The sequence below is a fragment of the Patiria miniata genome, unplaced genomic scaffold, assembly GCF_015706575.1.
Source record: "Patiria miniata isolate m_02_andy unplaced genomic scaffold, ASM1570657v1 HiC_scaffold_27, whole genome shotgun sequence".
In the NCBI taxonomy this organism is placed as follows: Eukaryota; Metazoa; Echinodermata; class Asteroidea; order Valvatida; family Asterinidae; genus Patiria; species Patiria miniata.
The window spans coordinates 376240-400389 of record NW_024037066.1 but is presented as its reverse complement, the minus strand read 5'-3'; the positions used below and the strand labels follow the sequence as shown (position 1 = coordinate 400389).

Sequence of the window (24150 nt, the reverse complement as noted above, 5' to 3'; positions counted from 1 at the left end):
AGCACTACTAGTCACGGGATCAGGAAGCTACCCCAAGATCGCTAGAGTATTATGTATATTTTATCAATTGTGAATGAGGGTTGAGGAATTTGGTTGAGGAAACAAAAACAACAATTTGCGTTGAAATATGAACAAATATTGTATCACATCAAGAAATGCTTCACATTAGCTTTATTCTGAGTGTTGGTCAGTTCATCTTTTAGGCGTGAATATATACCAAGGGTCAAACTTTCGGGTTGGGCCTATCCAACCGATGTGACATCGAATGAAACATCGAATGAGACCGCTGACCACGTTTAGTTTTCAAACAATCACTTTACAGAGGTCAATTTATTTGGTGCCCGACAATAATTCAGTTCTTGCAGGGTAGAAAGGCCCCGTTCCCCATCGGACTCGATAATGCCAGTATACCGACAGGGAGGATTTGTTTGGGGCAAGACAAAAATCTAAATAAAATCCAGTTTTTATGAGGGTTGCAGTTTTTCGTTGTTATGCTGGATAAAAGTTTCATATTCGTTATTGTCAACGTGATAACCTGCACTTAGCTATGACTAAATATGAAATGTTAAAACGAAGGTCTACTTTTCAAAATGGGGATGATATGACCAAGCCTTCCTCAAAATCTCAGATGTCCCGACAAACGAACTCCAAAAGACCTCAGGTCCGGATGAGTCCGAATGACCTCGAGTTTAACGAGCTAAAGTCAAGGCGTGCTCAGGTACAGACGAGCTCAAGTCCGAGTTGAAGTCCGAATGACCTCGAGTTTACTAGCTATAGTCTAGGCGTGCTTGATCAGGTACAAACGAGCTCAAGTCCGAGTTGAAGTCCGAATGACCTCGAGTTTACTAGCTAAAGTCTAGGCGTGCTCGATCAGGTACAAACGAGCTCAGGTCCGAGTTGAAGTCCCAATGACCTGAAGTTTATACTAGCTAATATCCAGACATGCTCATGCACAAACGATCTCAAATCCGAATGAGCTGAATTCAAAGACAAGCTGGGTCAAAAACATGAACCTTACTATGTAACGGCGTCGCTGCTGAACACTTCGCGCGTTCTCAATTATCACTCTTGTACAGTGTGCGCTGTGTAACATTATCTATGGCGTGATCTGCAAAATCGTTGTTACCTAATACACCTGCATTTGTTATCATTTGTTTGAAAATTTTGATTGATGAAAAAGCCGCCTCAATCAATTTACTTCCAAATTTCCTTTCAATTTGTCTTATCTACGTGGGCAGCGATCCCTTAGGAGGAGCAAATTTTTATTGATTCATTTTTTAAATATTTTTTTTCATCCGAGACGCAACCGGCAAGATTTTACACATGCACATAAATGTTTTGTGTAATACCTCAAAATATAAATCACACGCCAAAATATATCAACATGCCTCACAATATCGTTCTTGGAGTCTTTATACTTCAATTCAAGGTGCATTGAACAGGAAGGTGATGCGAAAGGTCCCAAGTTCGAATATCGGGTTTGCAGATACGATTATGTGTTCCTTTTATCTATTTTTTTTCTGTCGGATCTTCGTTTCTGTCACAAAAATCTTATGTCTTCGTTTGATTCATGGCTCCGGATGATTTGCTGGTTTTATTTTTACTCACAACAATGAAATTTTCTGTTATTTGAGCATTTTGCAGGCCAACAATTGGAGGGTTTAAGAAACGTAAGGTTGGCTGCCGTGCGTTGTGTGATGTCGTAGGCCTACCGTTGTGAAAGAATCGGACCCTTAAACTGAGCTACTTGGGGCGTAGGAATACGAGTTTTTTTTAACGGCGATGGGATTTCGGACTACTTGTAGAGGTGATCATTTCTGGATGGATATTTCATTTTCGAAAGTGACCAATAAACGTCTAAGAATTGAACATAATGACAGGCTTTTAAAATAACTTTACTTTGATGTGTGCACGAAACACGCACGCACCTAAAGAGTCGGGAGTATTTGGCCTGATATATATATATTTTTTAAGTGGCCATATTTGTAATTATCACAGGGATTTTTGACAGTTAATGTATATCGCGCAGGTATCTGGGGGTAAAGAATGTTTGGGCGGCTTGATTAATGATAAGATGAGCATGTTCATTTTACGGACGTCATTTTTTTCAGTGTGCGCGGTCGTGAAATCTGCGTTGGCTTGTGGTTAAGGCTCTCGCTTGGCATACGAACGGTCCGGAGTTCGAATCCCAGGTTGGCAATTACGATTCTTTTTTGCTATTTTCAGTCGGATCTTCTTTTCGGTCACAAAATATGTTTCCTTTGTCTGATTCGGGCCTCCAAAGTATTTTCCTTTATTTGTTTAAACTCATAAAAATTATAAAAAGATTGGAAATCCGTTTAAAATCACTTGAAGACGTCATCATGACGTCTCTCCACTGTTCATTTTGAACTCGTGCCCGACTATTCACCAACAAAGTTGTAAGCTAATGCGGCTTGTGGTTCTGTAGATATACGACTTTGAGAAATTGACCTTTAGGATGGTGGCGCCTAACAGATGATGACGTCAACACGACGACACTTGACAACTCATTTTACCAATGAATCGGAACAACGTTAATAAAGAATTTTAGTCTTTGTTTTGAAATAAATGATTCTTAGTCATAAATGACGGCGTGGGCGCAATTGCGGTGATCCAACCTTACTGACAATGCCTAAGTTCATAACTTTCAAGTACTAACTCATTCTAGTTTTGGGTGGGGATGATAAACCCTGTACATCTACTTTAGGCCAAAAAAAGTCTCCGGTTTCTGGTATACGCGCGGGTCGCCGTAGCCATGTGCGTCGGCAACATGAAAAAGTATTTTTTTCAATGAAAGATGATGTCTCAAAACCGCCAAACTCACTGGTTTGACTGGAATCCTGCTGCTGAACAATTTTAACGTGTTTTTAGATTGGGTTATGGTCGAGAATAAGCTTTGTGTGGCCTCTCTGGACTCCCATATATTTGCACTAAGTTTAGTCAGGCACCATTTTCAGTCATCAGCCGACATTTGAAGCAAAAAAATCAGGTAAAAAAAAAAAAAAAGCCGCGTCGGCCGCACCACTTTTTGGGCAAGCTCCATACCAGAAACCGGAAACTTTTTTTTTTGGCCTTAAGTAATAATGCTTATTTAATTACCTTGATATAAAGTCGTTATTGGAAAACGTTATTGTGGTCCTGACTGAATGACAACACAACTGTCTTTTTTTAATGAATCCTCCAATGAAACCGCTGGCCACGTGTAACACCCCTTCGTCATTAGGAGCATGCTTGTGGTCTATACTTCCAGATCATGTCCCATTGAGCTTTTAACCACACCCTCCTTAGCTGTTTTTATTACGAGCTTTGTCCCCCCTGTAATTTATGCGTACTTAATAGTTAAACTTACAAAGCCTCTGTAAAAATTTAAAATCTGAGATGAGAGTAATTTAAACATCAGGAGGCATTTCTTTTAGGCAGCCAGGACCTGTGGAAGTTTAGGCTGCTTGTTTGCCCATTCGTGTATATTTGATACAAAGTCTTATATTCAACTGCCAATTTGTACAGATAAACGACTAGACTTCCTTTTGAAAAGTCTGTTGTTGTTTTTTTATAGATATAACTTTAAAAAGAAACATTGTAAAGTATTATTAAGCTTGTTACGATGAACGTTTTGTTGGTTGTCGGGAGACGCAAGGTTGTCTGCTTGCAGTTAGCGTGTTCAGATGTGCGGTGAGCGCGTTGAATGCCTGAGACTGCGAGCAACTGAAAATGGCGCGTCTTGGCATATCCAGCCGGGCAGTGATCTGAAAGTTGACTCTGTACTCTTCCATGCTTCCCCGGTTATGTTTCGTTCCAAACCCTTATCTCATCTGTTCTGTAAAATCATAAAATGTGTTGTCTGGAAAAACGAACAGGCTCAACTTTGGGCGAAATGACTGGGATGTTTTCAAAATCGGCCAATTTCTACATGGAACAAATTTGGTCTGGTATTTTTGTGGAGCAACTCTGTAATCTAAGCCCAGTGTATTCGGCTCGAATAAATTTGTCCAATTGGTAAATTTGATCAAATATACATAACACCCAAACAGGGAATTCAAATAACAAAAATTCACTTTCTAGTGCAGGTTTCATGTCTTTATTAGCTTGGATGCCATTTCGGCCTAAACTCATTGAACACTGGACAATTCCTTCCATTTCCGCAAACTTGGACAAAATTGTTCAAAATGTCAATTTTTCTGGGGAATTAATGACAGAAATTACGCCGTGGGTTTTCTTTGATAAATATCACTTAGTAAGACTTACTGATGATAAAACCTAAAGAATAAAAAAAATATGAATAATACATGTATATTCCAAATGGTGGAAAGTCTGAGAAGTACATCATATCCAACTCGGAAACCTGCTAACAGTGCGTACACATAAAGGTGTTATTGATATTGTGGGAAGTGAGCTGAAAAACTCCTACATCCAAAATTCAATTCATTGAGACATAATGACGTAATGGCTTTGTTTACATATGCACTTTCCGATGGAAGTGAAGTCGGGACGCCAGACAAAGTGAGGACCGTCTACTACATAGGAAAGCGCACATATGTAAACAAAGCGTGACGTCATTATGTCTTAGGCCTTTTGTGAGTGCTGGTACAATGCGTAATATTCATGCTGTCAACAATTCCATGTGGCATTGATCATTTTGAAAGACCGAAACCGCTTTTGATCAAAATTGGCTTGACTCGACAAACTGCTTTGAAAATCTCACCCGGTATTTTTTGCTGTGTTTAGTATTGGTGAAAAGCTCCAAAAACTGAATATTTCCAGAACAAAATCCAAACCCGAGTAAATGATTGAGATTTGATGTGTTGAAAAACAGTACTGCCACGTTTCAACATCCGAGTGTATTTGATCTTAGCCTTAAGTCAAGGCCCACGCGGCTACCTGGACACGCACCCCGGATGCTGGCACATGAAAGGGCTAGTCTTTCTACGTGCTGGCTCCGGGGAGTGCCACGTGACCGGGTAGCCGCGTGGGCCTTGACTAAAGGCTAATTTGATCTGGTCTTGTACTTAGCAAAGCTCTTCCTTTCAAAATTTACAATAAAAACATCAAGCATCAGTGGACAAAGATTCCTTCATCGACTTCCCTCAAAGTGTCAAAGCAGTTTTCACCTCTCCATGCTGAATATTGTGTCGGATTCAATTAAGTCTTTATACTTGTAGATATATACATAATTTCTTTACGTTGCTTTTATGAGCTTTTTTTCCCCTGTGTTTTTACTGACATGTACTGCATGACACTTTGTCGTGTGACGTAAACTTGTTTTTGTTTTCTGCAAACTGTTGTATACATGAAAAATTAAAGAATATTATGTGCTATATTTTTAAGAAACAAAACGGTGACTGTGTGTGTTTTCTTTAGCCTGTCGGCCTCAGGAAGCGTGGTTAGTGATTTTTTGGGCACTCGTTAGGATGTTTTTTGTAAACTTTGTGCACAGAAGAATTAATTTTTTGCCTCTTTGGGAACTGCCCTGCGTAAACGGAGCACTGTGGTCCAATGGTAACGGTGTTCGACTCGTGTGCCGTGGTACGTGGGTTCGAATCCTGTCGGGGAACATGGTGCTTGTGTTCTTGGGCAAGACACTTTACTACAATTGTCTCCATATAGGAGTATAAAATCTGTGAAGTTTGAGACCGGGGCCAATTTCATGGCGTTGCTAAGCACAAAAAAATATGCTAAGCAAGACTTAGGTTCTCATTCTATTTTCCCCTTAATTTAAAATTATCTCAGTGATAAATTTGGAGAAGAAAAATAGCTGATGAAAATGAGCAGCGACGACGTGGATTCGAAGCAGGGATCTTTGTATCCATAGCTCATCTCGCTATCCACTAGGCTACTGTGTGGTAGCTCGACGACAACCGTTCTTTAAAATGCTTTAATGTATTTTAACTAGTTGAGTAACTAACAACAATACTGTTGATGTCATTGTCCGTTCTCATGGATAAACATGAATTATTCATGACATTGCCCCTAACCCTCCTAGGAATAAAAATTACGCTATCGGTTACATTATTTTCCAAAATAGTTTTCCCGTTAAAGTGCTCATCTACATCCATTGGTTATCCTTTTTAATAATCTCATTGTGTTTTCTGGGAGCTTTCAGCTAGACTGCCATTTGGGAGTATAAGCATCCATTGTGTTTCATTGCACAGATGTAGTCCTCACTTTCTTAATCTAAACGAGCTTAGACAGACATGCGGAGGGACACTCAATTCATGAATCTTACACATCTTTTTACATTTATACAGCTTTTATTTCTGAGAGCCACATTTTTTTAACATCACTAACCTAGCAGAATAAACTTGTTCCTTAAGCATTTTTTTTTCTAACAATGATTTCTCATCCATGTGAAGCTCACACAGTCATGGACAGAATTATTTTTCTTAGCAAGTGTTAAACTTCTCTTTAATCAATCACCTGCAGTGCTTTCCTTTTTCTTTCCATGCTCAAATGAATCGATACAGGGCGAGTAAAAAAAACCCGGAACCCCAAACCCCAAAAATTATACTTCATATTTAAAAAAATATGTAGCACCAAACATAATAGCGACTGGAAAGCAAATTTCACAATCTACTTTTAGATGAAAAAAATACTGAAATTGATCAATCCCTTCGAAGAATATCACCCTTTAAACACAATGACCCTAAAACCTCTTTCGTTCTAAGATGCGATTTCAAGAATCGTCGTCAATTGTCTTCAAACATCACCAGCGATAAAGTCTCAGTTTAAAAGTTAACAATATTCAACAAAGTCCTTTTGTAGGCCCGTCTTTAAAACAAAAGTGGATTTTATGTATCACACTCTTTGCCTAACAAGTTGTTAATCAAGATCAGTATACTACAGTTGTTGACAGGTGTTGAGACAAGTATTCTGTGTCATCTTCTTTGTTGTTCCCAACAATCAGAATACACAATAAATTGCTTTATTTTTGGACGAAACAGGTTTTAGGGTCATTGCGTTTAAACGGTGATAATATTCTCTAAACCGATTGAGCAATTTCAGTAATTTTTGTCATCTAAAAGTAGCTTATGAATCGGCTTTCCAGTCGTTATAATTTTTTAGGCTACATAGTTTTTTAAATATGAAATATCAGATTTTGGGGGTTTTGGGCTCCGCTTTTTTTTTTACTCACCATGTATTAACACTGATTATAATTTTCAATAAATGTATAAAGAACACATGAGATTACATTCTCCGTTTTCAGTACTTTTAAGCCACAGTACATCAACAAATTATTTATATCGACTTCATAACCACAGCATTTTATACAGCAAAAGGCGTAAGCAATGCGAAACTTCCTATACCATTCGTTTCAAAATATTGCATTAATTAGTTGACGGTCATATTGAAATTACACTTCATAGGCCCACGATATAAAAAAAATTGGCCCTTTATTTCAAATCTAACAATCACAAGCTTCTCGCAATGTCAATCTTCATGCAAAGAATGAAAAAAAGAAATAATTCTCACAAAAATGTAAAAAATTATGAAGGTCTATTTTTTAGGCACATGGATTTTTTTCTTTTTCTTTTTGGCATATGTGAATTTACATAAGCAAAATAAGTAGTGGTTAGTGCAATAAGTATATGGGTAGTGCATGTATGTACATATATACAGTGTTACAGCTTTCTTAGCATTTGAAACTGACTGGTATTTCGGTTCAGTTTTGCGTCAATCCTTCGTTAATTGATTCAGTATCCGACAAGTCAGTGAACTATCTTTAAGCACAACCTCTTTTTTTTTTAAATTAATGAGTATAGAGCCACATTTTGGATTCATAATCCTTAAAACTGTAAAGTGTTTGCCTGACGTGATATCACAGCAGCAGCGCGCTAAGTTGTTGTAGGACGTAGACCTACATGACCGTTTGAAATTGTGATAATTTAAATTATCACCATACATTAATTAAGAGTATAAACTATTGAAATTCGCCAAATAATGCATGCTTTGGGGTAAAATTCATCGCATAATGGCTCATTGGTAACTTCTGCCGTTTGAAAATTGATGGCTTGTTAGAATTAGGAAAAAGGAACTTACATCATCGAGTGATGCAATGGCGGAGTTGATCAACCTCTTCCCCAGGGATTACTTTATTTTCAGCTACGCATCCAATATTAAACCCTGTGGGAAACTTGCTTCCTGTATCCTGATTCGACACATCAATAGCAAGTAATGGATTTATATCGTGTATGTTTTATTTCAACGTACATTCAGTATTTTAACGTTCAATTTGAATTAATGTGCACTCCAACTGAAAAATCACTCCCCCTTTTCCATTTTGCTTATAATAATACTGAGTTACCATCCGAAGAAGCTGGATGTAGGAAAGGAAGAGGGACAAGGAATCAGATGGGAAAATTTGAAGAATCGAATGGAAAAACATCAGGAATTTCGACAACCCTTGTTCCTCTGCTTTACTGACTATTCTTAGGCATTTGAATGTGTTCAACATCCGAAGCTGTGGATTATCATGAAGGAAATGGGTTTCTCTGCACATTGTGATCACACTGATCAGAGCATTAAACCAAGGTCAGGAAGCCACCGAAAGAACAGAGTTCGGAGACAGCGAGTGGTTCTCAATTGGGCAAGGAGTGCGTCAGGGATGCATTATAGGGATGCAGAATACATGACGAGGAAAGCTCTAGATGGTTTTGTGGGACAGGTATCAATCGGATCGTCAGAGAAACAAACTTCACATATGCAGACGACACCACCTTGATTGCTAAAACAGCAGCAGAACTCCAAGACCAGATTGACCGAATCAAACGGACCAGTGAGGAATACGGACTGTGCCTCGACGTTAGGAAGACAAACGTTACGATGAGTGGAGGAGTGACAGACCAGCAATTACAAGATGATGGCGAGGACATTGAAGTTGTCAAGACTTTCAACTTCCTGCGTTCCCTAATTGTCAGTGATGGCGGAAGCTCTCAAGAAATCAAAAGACGTCTCGCGAAGGCAAGGTCAGCAGCCTTCGCCCTCACCGACATAATGGAAGGACAGAGGAATTTCTAGAACCACACCAATCCAAGTCTTGAATGCTCATATTGTCCCGATTGCCACCTATGGGTCTGAAACATGGGCAGTTGAAAAGGCAGGCAGAAACAGAATGAATGCTTTCGAGATGTGGTGCTAGCGGAAGATGTTGAGAATATTGTCACGGAAGGAGCGGAAGAGAAATGATTACGTCAGAAAGTTGATTGGGGACGATACGACCACCGTGGGCCAGAGGATTGACAAACAAAACTGTAGTATTTGGGCCATGTTTCAAGATGAGAAGGAGATAATCTGGAGAAGATTATTGTTCAAGGAAATGTTGAAAGCAGTCATTCATGCGGCAGACAGCTAAGAAACTCCGCTGTACCGATGGATTAAAGGAGCTGACAGGCATGTCTCTGCCCTCAGCCTACCGGTCAACTTTGGACAGGCAGAGTTGGAACTCCATCATCAAAAGGGTCACAATGAGTCAATCATGACTGCATATATGGCTATCAGATGAGATTGTAACATTTTAACTTTGAACTTGAAAGTTATGCTCTCGGATCTCACGCCGCGACGAATATTGATTCTGTTTTTACCCCATGCACCGCACACAAAAACAAAGACTGATTTAAAGCACAGCCAAGGCACCAGACTTTTCCTAATTTGCATAAATGTGCAAGGTTTTTGAACATCTTGATGTAATACCAGGTGACATGAGAGAGGAAGGAGTGGTGGGAGCGTACTGCTCGCGACACATGGGAACGAGGTAGGCTGTTGATTTCACGTGTAGTCGCCCGCATTGAATGTTTTCTGAAGACACCTTTGATCGTCCCATTTCAGCAAAAATTGACAGAAAATACCTCCAAACTGAACAAACTCGTCCAACAATCACACGTACGTGTAGCATAAAATGGAAAGATTGCGCAATCATGCATAAACAGCACACGTCATATCTGTAAGCTTGTGGTCAAGTAAATCGGCAGAATCCTTTTTTAATTATCGGCTTTATTTAGCTGTAAGCATTCACAGTGAGTATGAATGAGCAGTTTGCTATATCCTTAGTCAATGAAAGAAATTGAAATTTTACAGCACCCAGCTTTTACAAAATTGATGATTTCGTGAAACCGGACGTCTTAATGTCATAAACATTAATGAAATGTGGATTAAAAAAAACCGTACCTGGGGCCTTGATACCAAGGTACGGTTTCGCCTTGGCTTTTCACAGCTCAAAGCCACGGCTATTTTTCATTATTTTCCCCAGGTATGAGTCACTTTGGTAATAACACATTATATGCTTCGAGCAAACCTTTGCAATGTGTATGTTTGCTGGGACAGATTCAGCTCTGGCTCAAGGGGAGGGGTGTGTAGCTGTCGGAGGGGGGGGGGCCCTAGCATGTACATTTTGTGCATAATTTTCCCTTTTTTGCGGTGGGAGGGGGGGGGGGAGGAGGAGGAGAGAGACCGCCTACTCCACCCCTCCCTCCGTAGATCCGCCACTGCACTTTGTTGAACTTTGTTGCGATTTTGGTTTGTTTGATTCACTTTCGGTGTTTTACTTTTGGTTTAGTCGCGCAACAAACTGTGAGGAAAGTGTAAAGGACAGGATTCAGGGACGAGTTGATTGGTAGAGCCAGAACCACAACCCATGCATACACCTCGGTGGATAGAGTGACTGTTCCCGTCTGAGACAGAATCCCCAGGATGATTATAGGCATCCAGCAGCAGAAATCCGTCATCACGATCAGCGCCATCTTGGCCGCCATTTTAAAATCACGCTCCCTGTGGGCATTCACTCCGACAGTACTTCTTGTGTGCTTGACACTGATGAAGATGGCGACGTAGCAACACAGGACAAGAAGAAAAGAAACTAGATTGACCCCAAGGAAGAGAACGATTGACAGGATCCAAGATGGTTTCTCACCTGTGGCGTGGGCACTTTCAAAGCCGTGAACCCAAAACAAAGACTCCGTCGACCTTCTCAATATCACATCAGATGCCTTAGTGGTAAGGGGCAGGCCGATACAAACATCCGAAAGTCCATATATATCAGAATCAGACCCAAATGAAAGTGTCGGCACGATACTCAGACAAAGTGCCAGAAACCATAAGATACCAATGATGATTGTTGTTGATTTTCCTCCCAGAGAGAATCTTTTCAACGGAAACACAATGCCTAAGAAGCAGTCTACGCTGATGAGTGTCACAAAAAACACCGAAGCCTCGCTGGACAGAACTGACAGAACTCCAGCAAGTTTGCACAATGCGCTGGTGCGCCACTCAGGAGCCACAAGAAAGTAGTCCTCGCCAAATGTAAGATCTGCACCAGCTATGATTAACATGTACACACCCATCATGAAGTCCGCGATAGCCAGATTTCCTACCATAAATGAGAGTGTCTTTTTACCCCCTCCGTCCCCTTTCTGCATAAGCCTCCAAATCAGGACAGAGAAATTACCAATAAGCGCGCTCATTCCCAAAACCCACAACGCCGCTCGCAGTATGTTATTTGGCATAAGGCTGTCGCACAGATTCAAAGCTGGTTTAGGCTTTGTAGTTAAACAATCTTGCTCGATAGAAAAATGCTGCAACTTGGATAAGGCACAACAAAGACGGTAGTCATCAACGTATCTGAAAATGTAATTTAAAAAAAAGTTTATTGAAGACTACACACAATGTATTAAGACATTTTTGGACAGAACTGCACATAGCATTTAGCCTAACGCTGTCGTGAATTGGATAAGAATTTGGTATGGGATGAACATCACTTCCCCAGGCAGCTTCATCTATGTTTCATAAAACTATTGAAATCGATTTTATGACTTACGCTTTTTGCAAGGCTGGTAACTCGTCAGAGGCGAACTTATCGAGCTTAGTCAAAGTGCCTGATATGTTAAACAGTACACTGAAAAAGATCAGAAATGAAACATGGTCTTGATGTGACACTTAAAACAGGCATACTCCAAACCCATATTCTAAGCAACCAGTTGTCTGGGGCATTAATTCTCTTTTAAATATTTCATCTGTTTAACTATGGATCCATCGAGACTTTGCCTCGTTATAAAAATTTAATAAAAGGTATTTATCTTAACTTTGAGATATAACTTTTGCGAAATCTTTTTGGACATCTTTTTTTTCACCAATTTTCTGGAATTGGGATCAATGTTATTTTTGTATATGATAGCAATAATTTTTAAATAGGTTCAAATATTTGTAGGCCATACTAAGTGCCTTGCACATATTGTGAGGGTTGAAGTAAAGCTTACTGATAACAAAACGGACGTAAAATCCAAATTTCCAATTCTATCCATTGGGGCCTGTAATTTTTTAAAAAATTTTTAGCATGTGCCGCTTGGTTCAGAATGTGTATACAAAACCACTACGACCTGTGGTTCTTGTGCAATACGTGTATCTACAGCGCGTCCCAAAACACCCGCAACATTTTTTTGCGAGGCTCTAGCGTCGCCGCGGAAACACGTACCGCCATTATTTTTTATATCATATTAAAACTTGGAATCTTAACTTTATCCCTGGTAGGTATTGTTTGATTTTCCAAAGGGTTTTGAAATTATTCGTGTTCACATAAAGGCACGTCAAAACAGACTCAACCGATTTCAAGGAAAATCAATCATGCGCATTTTTTTCAAATGTGGAAATGCTTCATCATGTTCATGATGTGACGATCTCGTTGCCTTTTACGTTCTGTGTTTCCTTTTCTTTTCGATCCACGCCTGTGCTTTACCTTAAATAATTCACAATATTGCTCGTCGTTTCAAGTTCAATGTGTTTTTAGTATAAATCAATTGTTTTTTTGTTATTTCAACAGCTTGTTGACTCGAGTTTGCATCTGATGTACCGCATCATTGATTTTCCTTGAAATCAGTTGTTTTCGAAATGCCTTTATTATGAACGTAAATAATTTTAAAACTCTTTTAAAAATCAAACCAATACTCGTCAGGGATAAAGTTAAAATTCTCAGCTTTAAAATGACAATGGTATATCGGTGGTACGTGTTTCCGCGCAGACGCTAACCTTGCAAAAATAAGTTGCGGATATTTTGGGACGCGCTGTAGTTAAGTCATGCAGGAAGAGTAATTTTAGCAACAACTGCAATGCTGCTGCAAACTATACTTAAAAATGAGGTCGTAAAGACATTGCCCATGATCGAAAATGAAAAAAAGAATTGCTGAAACAGCTTTTTCAGTGTGAGATTGATTCCCATTAAAATAGCTTGCAATGCTAATAAACATTTGAGTATCTTTTGTGACATCAGAAATTCTATCAAAACTTACAGCTGTGTGAGATTGAAGAGTCCATCAAGAAAGCCAGCCTGGATCGACACGAGGGGAAGATTTTCCAAATAACTGTCGAATCAAAAGGAGAATAGGCCTATAAACAAAGCTGAAATACACTGCAAAATATGTAAAGGTTTCTTTGTGTTAAACGCACTGTTTCTAATTGAAATTATTTGTTTTCTATTCAGTTTAATTGCCTGTACGGTATGAACGTAAATTTCCTCCTCATTTTTATTGAAACATTGGGCAGATTTAGATTACTTTATTTCTCCCATGAAGAGGGCCGTTAAGATTAATTCGTGGAAAATCAGCAATTAAATTAGAATATTCTGCAAAGTCAAATAAAAATACATGAACAAAGATTACGTGGAAGAATTTAATTGCCCCCGAAAAATAATTAAATGCACATTAGTGCCGGCAATAAAAAAAAAATGGGCAATAAAGACAAAAATCGGATAATTAAAATGAATACCTGATTATTAAAAACGAATGGTTATGAGCTGGGTTTTTTGGGTGTGTTTTATTGCATAGTATCTGCCGTGACTCTGAAAACGCTTTGAGGGGCTTAGCAAAATATATTATATGAATGACTACAAGGATTGAACATCCATCGGACAGGGTAATCTTTGTGTGATTCTGATTAAACCGCTAAGATATCTTAACAAGCTTAAAGTCAATTTACAAGCATATTCGTTACATCAACTATTTATCAACAACAAGAGTTTGAATACATCCGAACCATATCTAAACTTACAGATATTGGAGATTGGACAGTTCAGAAAATGTACCTGCGGGAATCGACTCAAGGGGAAGATTCTTTAAGTAACTGTCAAATCAAATGAAGAACAGCAAAGTTGAAATATTCTGCCAATTAGTTATAATTACAATAGGGAAGAACACTCTTAATATTATTTGGCAAAATTAAAGTTGCATCAAACTTGTTCTCTTAAAGAAGGTTTATTTCTCAAAACGAATTTTCAATGTGTATAATTTGTTTGCTCGAAAAAAAACCATCCGATTTGGGTGACGGAATTCCGGGTTTTCATTTTGTGCAAAAAGTAATGAGCTCGCCCTGCGAGAGCCAAAGTATGTGAACAAATAATTCAATAACTAATCATCGGTGGATTTTGTTGTTCGATGTCTCTTTCAAAAGCGAGTAACGATGCTGGAAAAGTAGCAATTGAAAAAATAATTATTTTTTGTGGTGAAACTCCAAAATAGCATGGGGAACGTATCTTTTATCATTCTGAATCACGCCACGCCGTGGTGAAAGTTTCTATACATAATCCATTATAGATTGATGTGGCTTTTTTTTCTTCAAATAGAACCCTGAATAAAATAGCCATTTGTCATTGCCTTTTTTCCACGCAATACAGAATTATTTCCTATAAAAATCGGCCTTCGTTAGTTTAGTTTTCACAAACACGCCTGTCAGTATTTCATTTCTTGCTGTGTAGACTGGTTCCTGCTCCTCTCAGGATCCATAACGTAGGGATCCATCGGAGCCTTTCATTTGCTTTTTTTTTATCATGTGCCCTTTGGCTTAGAATGTCTATACAAAACCGATTAAGACGTTTGGTTCATATGCAATACATGTATGTAGAAACATCAGTAAAGGTAATTTAGCGACAACTGCAATTCTGCAAACTATACTTAAAAAAGGAGCCGTAAAGACATTGCCCGTGATCCAATATTGTTGTTGCTGAAACAGCTTTTTATTGTGAGATTGATATGTTTTAGTGTGAGATTGAATACAATTCAAATAGCTTGCAATTCAGTTAAATTGCCTGTACGGTATGAACGTAGATTTCCCATTCATTTTTTTTGAAACATTGGACAGATTTAGATTTATTCATTTCTCCCACAAAATAGGGCGTTACGATTAATTCGTGAAAAATCAACATTTGAATTAGAATATTCTACATCAAAGGAAGTGTTGCAAAGTAAGTAATAAATACATAAACAAAGATTATGCGGAAGAAGTTAATTACCCCAAAATAAACTCAAGCATATCAGTGCTGGCACTAAAGAGAACATGCGCAATAAAGACAAAAATCGGATAAATTACATGAATACCTGATTATTAAAAACCAATCGTATTGAACTGGGTTTTTGTGTGTGTGTTTTGTTGTTTATATATTTGCCGTGACTCTGAAAACGTGTTGAGGGGAATAGCACAAGAAAAAATAACACGAAAGACTATACAGGGAATGAAATGCCATTGGACAGGGTCTTGTGTGATTCTGATTAAACCGCTAACATATCTTAACGAGTTTAAATCAATTTACAACCATATTCGTTGCATCAGTTATTCATCAACAACGACAATAAAGTTTAATGTTGGATATATCCGAACCATATCCAAACTTACAGGATGTTGAGATTGGAGAGTCCATTCCATGTACCTGCGGAAATCGACTCAAGGGGAAGATCCACCAAGCCACTGTCGAATCAAATGAAGAACAGCAAAGTTGAAATATTGTACCAAATAGTTATATTACAATAGGGAAAAACACTCTTAATATTACTTGGTAAAATTAAAGTTGCATCATACCCGTGCACCAAGAGAAGTTTTTTTCTTTCCTCAAGACGAATTTTCAATGTGCATAATTAGTTCGAGCGGAAAAAAAATCCGGTTTGGGTGAAGGAATTCTGGGTTTTCATTTTGCGCAAAAAGTAATGAGCCCGCCCTGCGAGATCCGAAAATAATTCGAATCATGTGAAGAAATAATTGAATAACTAATCATGGGTGGATTTCGTTGTTCGATATCTCTTTCAAAAGTGAGTAACTATTGATATTGCTAGAAAAGTATTGATTGAAAAAATAACAAATATTTGTCGTGGGGAAACTCGAAAATAGCATAAGGAACGCATCTTTTATCATTCCGATTCATGCCATAACGTGGTGAAAGTTACTCTTACATAATTCATTACAGATTGAAGTGGCTTTTTTTTTTCGAATAGAGCCCTGAATAAAATGTCATTTGCCATTGCCTTTTCCCGTGCAATACAAAATTATTTTCTATAAAAGTCGGCCTTAGTTCGTTTAGTTTCACAAATACGCCTGTCGGTATTTCATTTCTTGCAGTGTAGACTGGTTCCTGCTCCTCTCAGGATCCATAACGTAGGGACCCATTGGGCCTTTCATTTGCTTTTTTTTCATGTGCCACTTGGCTCAGAATATCTATGCAAAACCCATTAAGACCTATTAATCTAGAAACATCCATAACAGGATACATAACGTAGGGATCGGGAACCAGGCTACTCACAGGGCGGGTCTTTTAAGCCACAAACTCAAACGCCCATAATAGGTACTAAACACTTACAGCCCTAGGAGACGAGAAAATCCGTTGAATATGCCTGGCTCCAGATGTACTATATTGCCACCATATAGCCGCCTGTAGACAAGCGTGGAACGATAACAAAATGCATTGGTGGGTTGGACAGAACTAGTAATTATTGATTCAGATAATTGTCCCATTCCGATACACACGTATTACACTTGCATTTACAGTGCAATTTATAACACTCATGCGTTCATTATTGCATTCCATATATCCCAACACTGGGGGGGGGGGGGGGGGGGAGGTGGGGGCGGGGGGGGGGGGGGGGGGAGATCAATATAAGAGTAATCTACACGGACGTGGCTGAGGTGTGAGCCCGGGGGCCCCTGGTTTCGATTAAGCACAGAGGCTCATGGCGATCAGGTGTGCGACAGTAAAGTATAAGCCCCAAACCATCCCCCCCGCCCCAGCTAGGGGTTAAAAGCAACCACCACGGGCAGCAGCATGAGGCAGATGGATGAGAACTTGATGTGCCAACCACACCTCGATGAGGGTGCTGGCGGATGGGTCATACGTCAACGTGGCAAAACCAACAGCAGCACTCAACGGTCCAGTTAGCGGACATTGCTATAAGTACGGTCCAGGGTCGAGGTAGTGACTCGTCTTCAAAACACTCGGAGGAAAGGAGCTGGGGTTTCTACCTCTGTATTCTCCCCAAGAACATGACCACGACGTCCTATTCGAACAGCAGACACAACGGCGTAAAGGGAAGCCAGGCCGCTTCATCGGGGGTGTGGGTGCCTCACCCGGTAGGGATTTGCTGGTCACGCAGGACATCCTTGACATAATCGGACTACCGCGTATCGATGTTCAGGGTGTATGAAAAAAAAGGTAATCCAAAAACAACGGGCTGCTGTGCAAAAATTGAACACCATTGATTGCAAAACAAAGACCAAAAAACCTCTTTTTCCAAGTTTGCTGAATAAGTGGTGAGTAAAGCTGTCGAGGAATGTGCTGTCGCAGCTGTGGACAGTGCGGTAAAAGGAGGTATGCCAATTAATGGTACCTTAGGTTGTCCATTAATAATTAGTCATTCCAAAGATTTTTCATCACTAACTGTAGCAATGAAATTTCAAATCTTTAAAACATAGCTTGCAATGAGCATAGCCAAAGCCATGCCAAGTTGGATTATAACGCCCAAGCTAAAGTTTTGAGTACATTTTTGCATTAGGTAGCTATTATTTTAATGAGTAATTAGTAAACAACAAATTGAAATAATTGATTTAAAGATATAGTCCATCATTTGTAATTAGGCATTTTGTTCGTTTGAAGCAACAAAAGTGTTCAAAATCTAATGAAGGATACTGAACAACTAACCTGATGAAGTTTCAGCTCAGCTTCAGCTGTATATTCCGAGAAAAACGGCATTCTAGGATCTCAAATTCAAATCAAAAGTTGCCGAATCATGTTTTGAATTGCGGCTGAATTCAGCGTCCGAGACGCATTCTCACTGAGCCGATTGCAGCTACGCGATGTCGCGCACTGATCCGACGAAATATAGCAACAGTGCGCGCTTGTGCGTCATGCCAATACTTGCGCGCGCTTCGCCGAATAACAAAATGAACTACTAATTTTGCAGCCATCCGAAAAAGTAAGTGGCGTATTATTGTTGAAAAACATACTTGGTTGAAAGATAGTAAGTGGACTAAACTCCCTGTGAAATTAATCTTTCTGGCAAGCTATCATTTTGAGGTAATCAACGAAAGAAGGCCTGTCCAACGGTGCGTCTTAAGACGCACCGTAGGAAAATTTAAATTAGTAGTTCGTTTTGTTATTCGGCGCAGCGCGCGCAAGCATTGGCACGACGCACAGGCGCGCGCGGTTGCTATAATTCGTCGGATCAGTGCGCGACATCGCGTATGGCTGCAATTCAAAACAATTCAAAACATGATTCAGCAACTTTTGATTTGAAATTGAGATCCTAGAATGCTGTTTTCTCGGAATACACAGCTGAAGCTGAGCTGAAACTTCATCAGGTTAGTTGTTCAGTATCCTTCATTAGATTTTGAACACTTGTTGCTGCAAACGAACAAAATGCACAAATTACAAATGATGGACTATAACTTAAAGCTATTTATAATAGTCCATCATTTGTAATTAGTGCAACTTACAACAACTTACTTGATGAAGTTTCAGCTCAGCTTCAACTTTATTTTCCGAGAAAAACAGCATTCTAGGATCTCAATTTCAAATCAAAAGTTGCTAAATCATGTTTCGAATTGTTTGAATTGCAGCTTTACGCGATGTCGCACACTGATCCGACGAATTATAGCAACCGCGCGCGCCTGTGCGTCGTTCCAATGCTTGTGCGCGCTGCGCCGAGTAACAAAACGAACTACTAATTTAAATGTTCCTACGATGCTTCTTAAGATGCACCGTTGGACAGGCCTTCTTTCGTTGATTTCTTCAAAATGAGAGCTTGCCAGAAAGAAAAATTTCGCAGGGAGTTTAGTCCCCTTACTATCTTTCAACCAGTATGTTTTTCAACAGTAATTACGCCAGTTACTTTTTTTGATAGCTGCAAATGATGGACTCGGGCTTTAAAGTCCGAGACAGGATGGAATCTAAGGAGAGTGATGCCAACACCATCGAGCTAGAAGAAGATTTCCTGAAGCTCACTCAACCGGTTTACAGAAGTCGATGATCAGGTGCTACTGCGAACTATCAGGGCGGCAAATCACAACTGAATGACGTCCCATCGGATATTGGAGCTGATGGACGAACAGAGAAAAGTAAAACGGCGCCGGAATCGTAAATCCGTGCTCTCTGCTGAGAAGCGAAAGAAGAGTTTTACAACAGCCGGTGTGCAGACATCGAAGCGCTTGAACGAGTAGACCCACAGAAGATGCACGATACGATTCTGCAGGTGACGGGCGAAGAAAAGGCGAAGCTGTTCGAGGCGAAGGACGGCATCATCGTTGTGGAACAGAAGGGGATCCTGATGAGGTGGCAAAAGTCGATGATCTATTCGCAGATAACAGGGGAGAGAGACCGACGGTTCGGAAGGGTGCACGGACGAGGTAGTGAAGGCGCTGGAGACTGGCAAGGCAGCTGGTTAAGATGGAGTCGTCGTAGATGATGCTCGTCGTACTGGGTGACATCGGTGTCGATCGGTTAACGCGGCTTGCAAACAGAATCTACGACGAAGGTCGGTTTCCCCATGAGATTTGCAAATCTGTGTACATCATTTTTCCGAAGAAAAACCGCGAGTAACGGGATGCAAACGACATCGAACGATCAGCTTAATGAGTCATTTCTTGAAACTAGTCCTTCGTATCATGCTGGACAGATTGCGAGAACGAAGAACCGTAGAAGAGCGGTACGGCTTCACACCGGATAAAGACACGCGAAACGCAATCTTCATTCGACTGAGTGCGCCATGAACCCATGGTCGAAATGCTTATCGACGCACTCGATATTGCATTGACAGACAGGTGCATAGAGCTGATTAAGAACATGATAAAAGGAAGTCTCCTAACAGACAGTAAGACCGAATGGCGTCTTGAGTGAAGTATGTGAAGATAAAGAGCGCTGTGAGGCAAGTATTATGCGTTTTATCACCAGACATATTTTCCCTGGCTTTTGCGGAGATGCTGCGAACTACATGGGTCGACAGAGTGTCCAACCGGGCGGTTCTGCAACGCACTGGAACGTCTGATCTTGGTAGCTGATGGCAACCATTTTGAACCGACACTTATACACTTCCTGGGACGAGTCATTCAAAAAGGAAAATTCAAAGATTTGGCCCTCAATGGAAAGATCGAGGGTAAACGAGCAGGAGACGACAGCGACTCATGTACCTGCACTGGCTGGAAAAAGTTCACGAGAGTCTAACCGCTGGACATTGTCCGACTTTGCAAACAGCGCAAGGAGACCATAATATCTTGGCCACAGCTTCGGATAAACCTAGTATTTCAATTTCGAACATTGATGACCATGATTTTTAAACGCGAATTTAATGTATACTTTAATTGTAATGCACACAATTTATCTCAATCCGTCAAATTGGGTACATCGTGTGCCCGGCAGAAAAGCATACGAACGTTCTGACCTAAAAAAAAAACACCACTTTTAACATTGCATTGAAAAGCTCCAACGGTTCCCAAGCTCCTCGCAAATTATAAATCCAATGTTCTCCCGCGCGTATTATAACATTTTAAATTGATCACACGTGTGAAGCATAATTTTTGGAAAAAATTGAGTCAATTTCTTATGAAAATGTTGAAATTTTATTAAAATTGACGCAATGTTCTGCAACCAGTCTACTAGATTTGGGTGATTTCGCGTTCGCACGTGAGGGCGCATACGCCCTTCTGACAGGCACACGACGGTTCTTGGTTCTCATTGAAAATCCTGGTATTACTGTCTTCCGTTATTGTGTTGCAGAGGAAATTAATTTTACCAATTAATTTCGATTCTTCTCATTGTTATTTATATATGAGAAGAACCAATGACAGAATAAAGAAAATAAGAGTTCACTTTAGCAGTTTGAATTTTTTAAACAGTTTAAATGTGCGAAATGTTTCATCTAACATGTAAACTGTAGGCTTGTTTCTTACAGCTCGAAGATTCTATGGTCGATCCTTTGGATGCTTTCAAGATTCCAATCGCCATCACAGAAAGCGGAATATAACGATTGCTCACAGCCATGAGGGGGAAAATCTGTTACGGCACAAAAATGAAAAGAACCAACTTATTGTCATCGTTGATTGGATTGTAGAATCTCAAGGTGAGAAATGGTTTCCATCTCGTTACACAAAATGAAACTTCCTCTGAGGTCAATCTTTGAATGATTGGAATGTTCTTCTTTTTGTGACCGGTGTCATTGTGTCCCAAGTCAGACTGATATTTTACACGGCCTTCAGTGATCAGTGTGACATCATGCACCAACTTCCATTGCAACCCGGCTCGACCTATGCCCCAAGATATAAGCAAAATAATTGTCTATAAACCAAGATTTTTTTTTAAAGATGTTCTGTCCGGGCCATTTTCGAGCATCAACACGAGAAAACACCAAATAGTTTTGGAATATTTACTTCACACTTTTGAATTATTTGCGGCCCCGACACTCGTCGACTGGTTCCCGCCTCTATATCAGAAACGATCATAATTCTGGGGACAGGCAACCAGTCTGCTCGCAGGGCGGATCTGTTTGTGCGCAAAAACGATCCAAAAACCTTTTCTCAAGGGGGTTGCAGTTGTCAAAAATAAGGGAAAATTTTAATCGTTAGAACAGAAGGTTCAAGATGACTATACATTAAGATAAAAAAGGGAATTTGTTAAACAGCTCGGACAGTACATCTTTAATATTGTCTTAAAACTTGCTGATTTCAAGAAAATAGACCTAAGACGTAATGACGTCATGCTTTGCGCTTTCCTACGGGGAAGAGATCCACCAAGCTTCAATGGAAAGCGCACATGACTTTGTAAACAAAGCGTGACATCATTGTGTCTCATGTCTATTGAATATGTTAGAGTAAAAAATACAAGCATGATTTATATTATTATTTCCAACTCATCATGGAGAGCTTATTTAATTTGCCAGAGGTGTGGGGTTTAGGGAGGGGGTATACTCAATGAGTTTGAACGATTAAAAGCTCATGCTTGCTTCCCCCCCCCCCAAAAAAAAAAATTAAGGATGGCATACGGAGGCCTCCCCTTAGTACGCCACTGAGTGTCCATGCATGAAAGTTTCATTCGAGGAATATACCAACGAGTGATCCAAAAAGAGGCAAACTGACAAACTTTTGGTTTCATGATATAATTTGTTGTATATAACTGCTTTTTGGTGTGTTTTGATTAGGTTGGCACTTCTCTTATATAGCTGTGGTTATTCTCCAGTGTATCCATTCCAATCCTTGGACCAAGATATATTTATCTGGACTCGGAGTTGACTCAAATGACTCGTACTCAAATGACTCGTGACTCGGACTTGAACCAAACGACCCGAGACGGACTCGACTCAAGTGACTCAACTACAACACTGGTGTACAGTATCATACAATCTAAAAACTCTGGGGTCAAATTGACCCCGATATGAGTCTATATCTGAACAGTCCGTTTCAGGGTCATAAAATGACGCTTTTCTAAGTCAAAATGATCCAGAGAAATTTCATTTTTGACCCGAAAAAAGTACATTTTGACCAGAAAAGGGTAAATTTTGACCCAGAAAATGGTTGTGCGGATATAGACGCAGATTCTGGGTCAATTTTGACCAGGGAGTTTTTACAGTGTACTTAGAACGGAGTGAAGTTTCAAAATGAATGTAATTGCCCAAATTTAATCATTCACCGGCGAACTTCTAATATCAACAAGATTTTCGTCTTCGCCCATGGTTTCTGATGAATTGATAGTCCATCCGAGAGGAGCAGACAGATGATAATTTCATTATCGTTATCAGGGGATGTAAAATGAATCCACAAATTGTGAAAATACAAAAGGATAGATCCTACAAATTGTGTCGAGTTGGAGCAAACGAATCGTGAACTTCTGGGAAATCTATAATAAACGGTGTCATTTTCGGAGAGAGTAAGATTTTATCACTTTATGGAAGATGCCTACCTCTCTGCGCAGACGAGATGGCACACAGCATGAATGCGATGGTGGCCAGCAGGGACAACGATGAACAACCCCAACCCATCGTAGAAGTGCTGAAGCTGTGTCGTCAATCACTACAAGTGAAAAAAAAGTTTCCTTCTTCAAATACGACCTTTTACATTACATCGGTAAACTTGGTTGAACAAGGGGATTGCAAATGAGTTTGAAATAAATCTGATGCGCGTTTAATGAGTCAATTTAACATGTAGCTTTTTTTTTCTTCAAATTTTCTGCAACTTTTTTTTCAAATCAGAAATTCAAAAGGGTTGAACCTGGCTAAAAAAAGGAAACAATACTAGCCCTTTTCAGCTGCAACCCGGCCCTCGGCCCTCCCTCCCTCCCCCCCCCCCCCCCCCCCCCGCCAAAAAGAAACGAACCAGCAAGAGAATCCAAAAATAATTCGGTGGTATGCTCTGTTAGCATGGTTTCAACTTAAACATGGTTTTAACTTTTATGGATGCCCGAAACCAAATTGATTTTAAACAAAAATGAAGTTCGCAGTGGCGAGATGGATACCTACAATGCCTTGAAACTGTGCACTGTGTGTTGAATAGGAGTATGCTAGTGCACACAATGTATCCGTTCTGCTTTTTATGAATAAGTACTTTATTTAAGACATTTTCTATTGACCATTAATAGATAGTTAACACATTGCCAAAGAAAGGAAGGTGTATGCTGAGGCCGTATATGGATTTTGGCAAGGAAAAATACTCATTTAATTTTCTTGGTCAAAATCGATTTGTTTATGTCCGAGTGGACAACTCATTTTACCAATGACTCGGAACAACGTGAATAAAGGACTTTAGTCTTTGTTTTGAAATAAATTATTTTTAGTCATAAAATGACGGCGTGGACGCATTTGCGGTGATCCAACCTTACTGAAATTGCTCACCTTCATCAATTTCAAGAACTGACTC

General features: G+C 39.8%; 2 protein-coding genes across 2 annotated transcripts; one reads left to right on the top strand and one right to left on the bottom strand.

The window, feature by feature from the left end:
- Nucleotides 1–8071: 8071 nt before the first annotated feature.
- On the top strand, nucleotides 8072–9033 carry LOC119734536. Its single transcript, XM_038208073.1, has 2 exons — nucleotides 8072–8159; nucleotides 8681–9033. The coding sequence occupies exons 1-2, from the start codon at nucleotides 8072–8074 to the stop codon at nucleotides 9031–9033; spliced, it is 441 nt and encodes a 146-aa protein (XP_038064001.1).
- Nucleotides 9034–10538: 1505 nt separating this feature from the next.
- On the bottom strand, nucleotides 10539–17413 carry LOC119734535 (G-protein coupled receptor GRL101-like). Its single transcript, XM_038208072.1, has 4 exons — nucleotides 17214–17413; nucleotides 15664–15735; nucleotides 11825–11902; nucleotides 10539–11628 (listed from the first exon to the last, which is right to left on the bottom strand). The coding sequence occupies exons 1-4, from the start codon at nucleotides 17411–17413 to the stop codon at nucleotides 10539–10541; spliced, it is 1440 nt and encodes a 479-aa protein (XP_038064000.1).
- Nucleotides 17414–24150: the final 6737 nt, after the last annotated feature.

Bases quoted from the DNA above. Each gene is read 5' to 3' on its own strand.
- LOC119734535 (XM_038208072.1), bottom strand. From the start codon at position 17,413: ATGTCCTGCGTGACCAGCAAATCCCTACCGGGTGAGGCACCCACACCC. The intron at 11,903-15,663 runs GTAAGTTTGGAT...GATCTTTTTCAG, and splicing joins CTCTCCAATCTCAACATCCT to TGTACTGTTTAACATATCAG. The intron at 11,629-11,824 runs GTAAGTCATAAA...TTACATTTTCAG, and splicing joins TTACCAGCCTTGCAAAAAGC to ATACGTTGATGACTACCGTC.
- LOC119734536 (XM_038208073.1), top strand. From the start codon at position 8,072: ATGGCGGAGTTGATCAACCTCTTCCCCAGGGATTACTTTATTTTCAGC. The intron at 8,160-8,680 runs GTATCCTGATTC...TTTGTGGGACAG, and splicing joins CTGTGGGAAACTTGCTTCCT to GTATCAATCGGATCGTCAGA.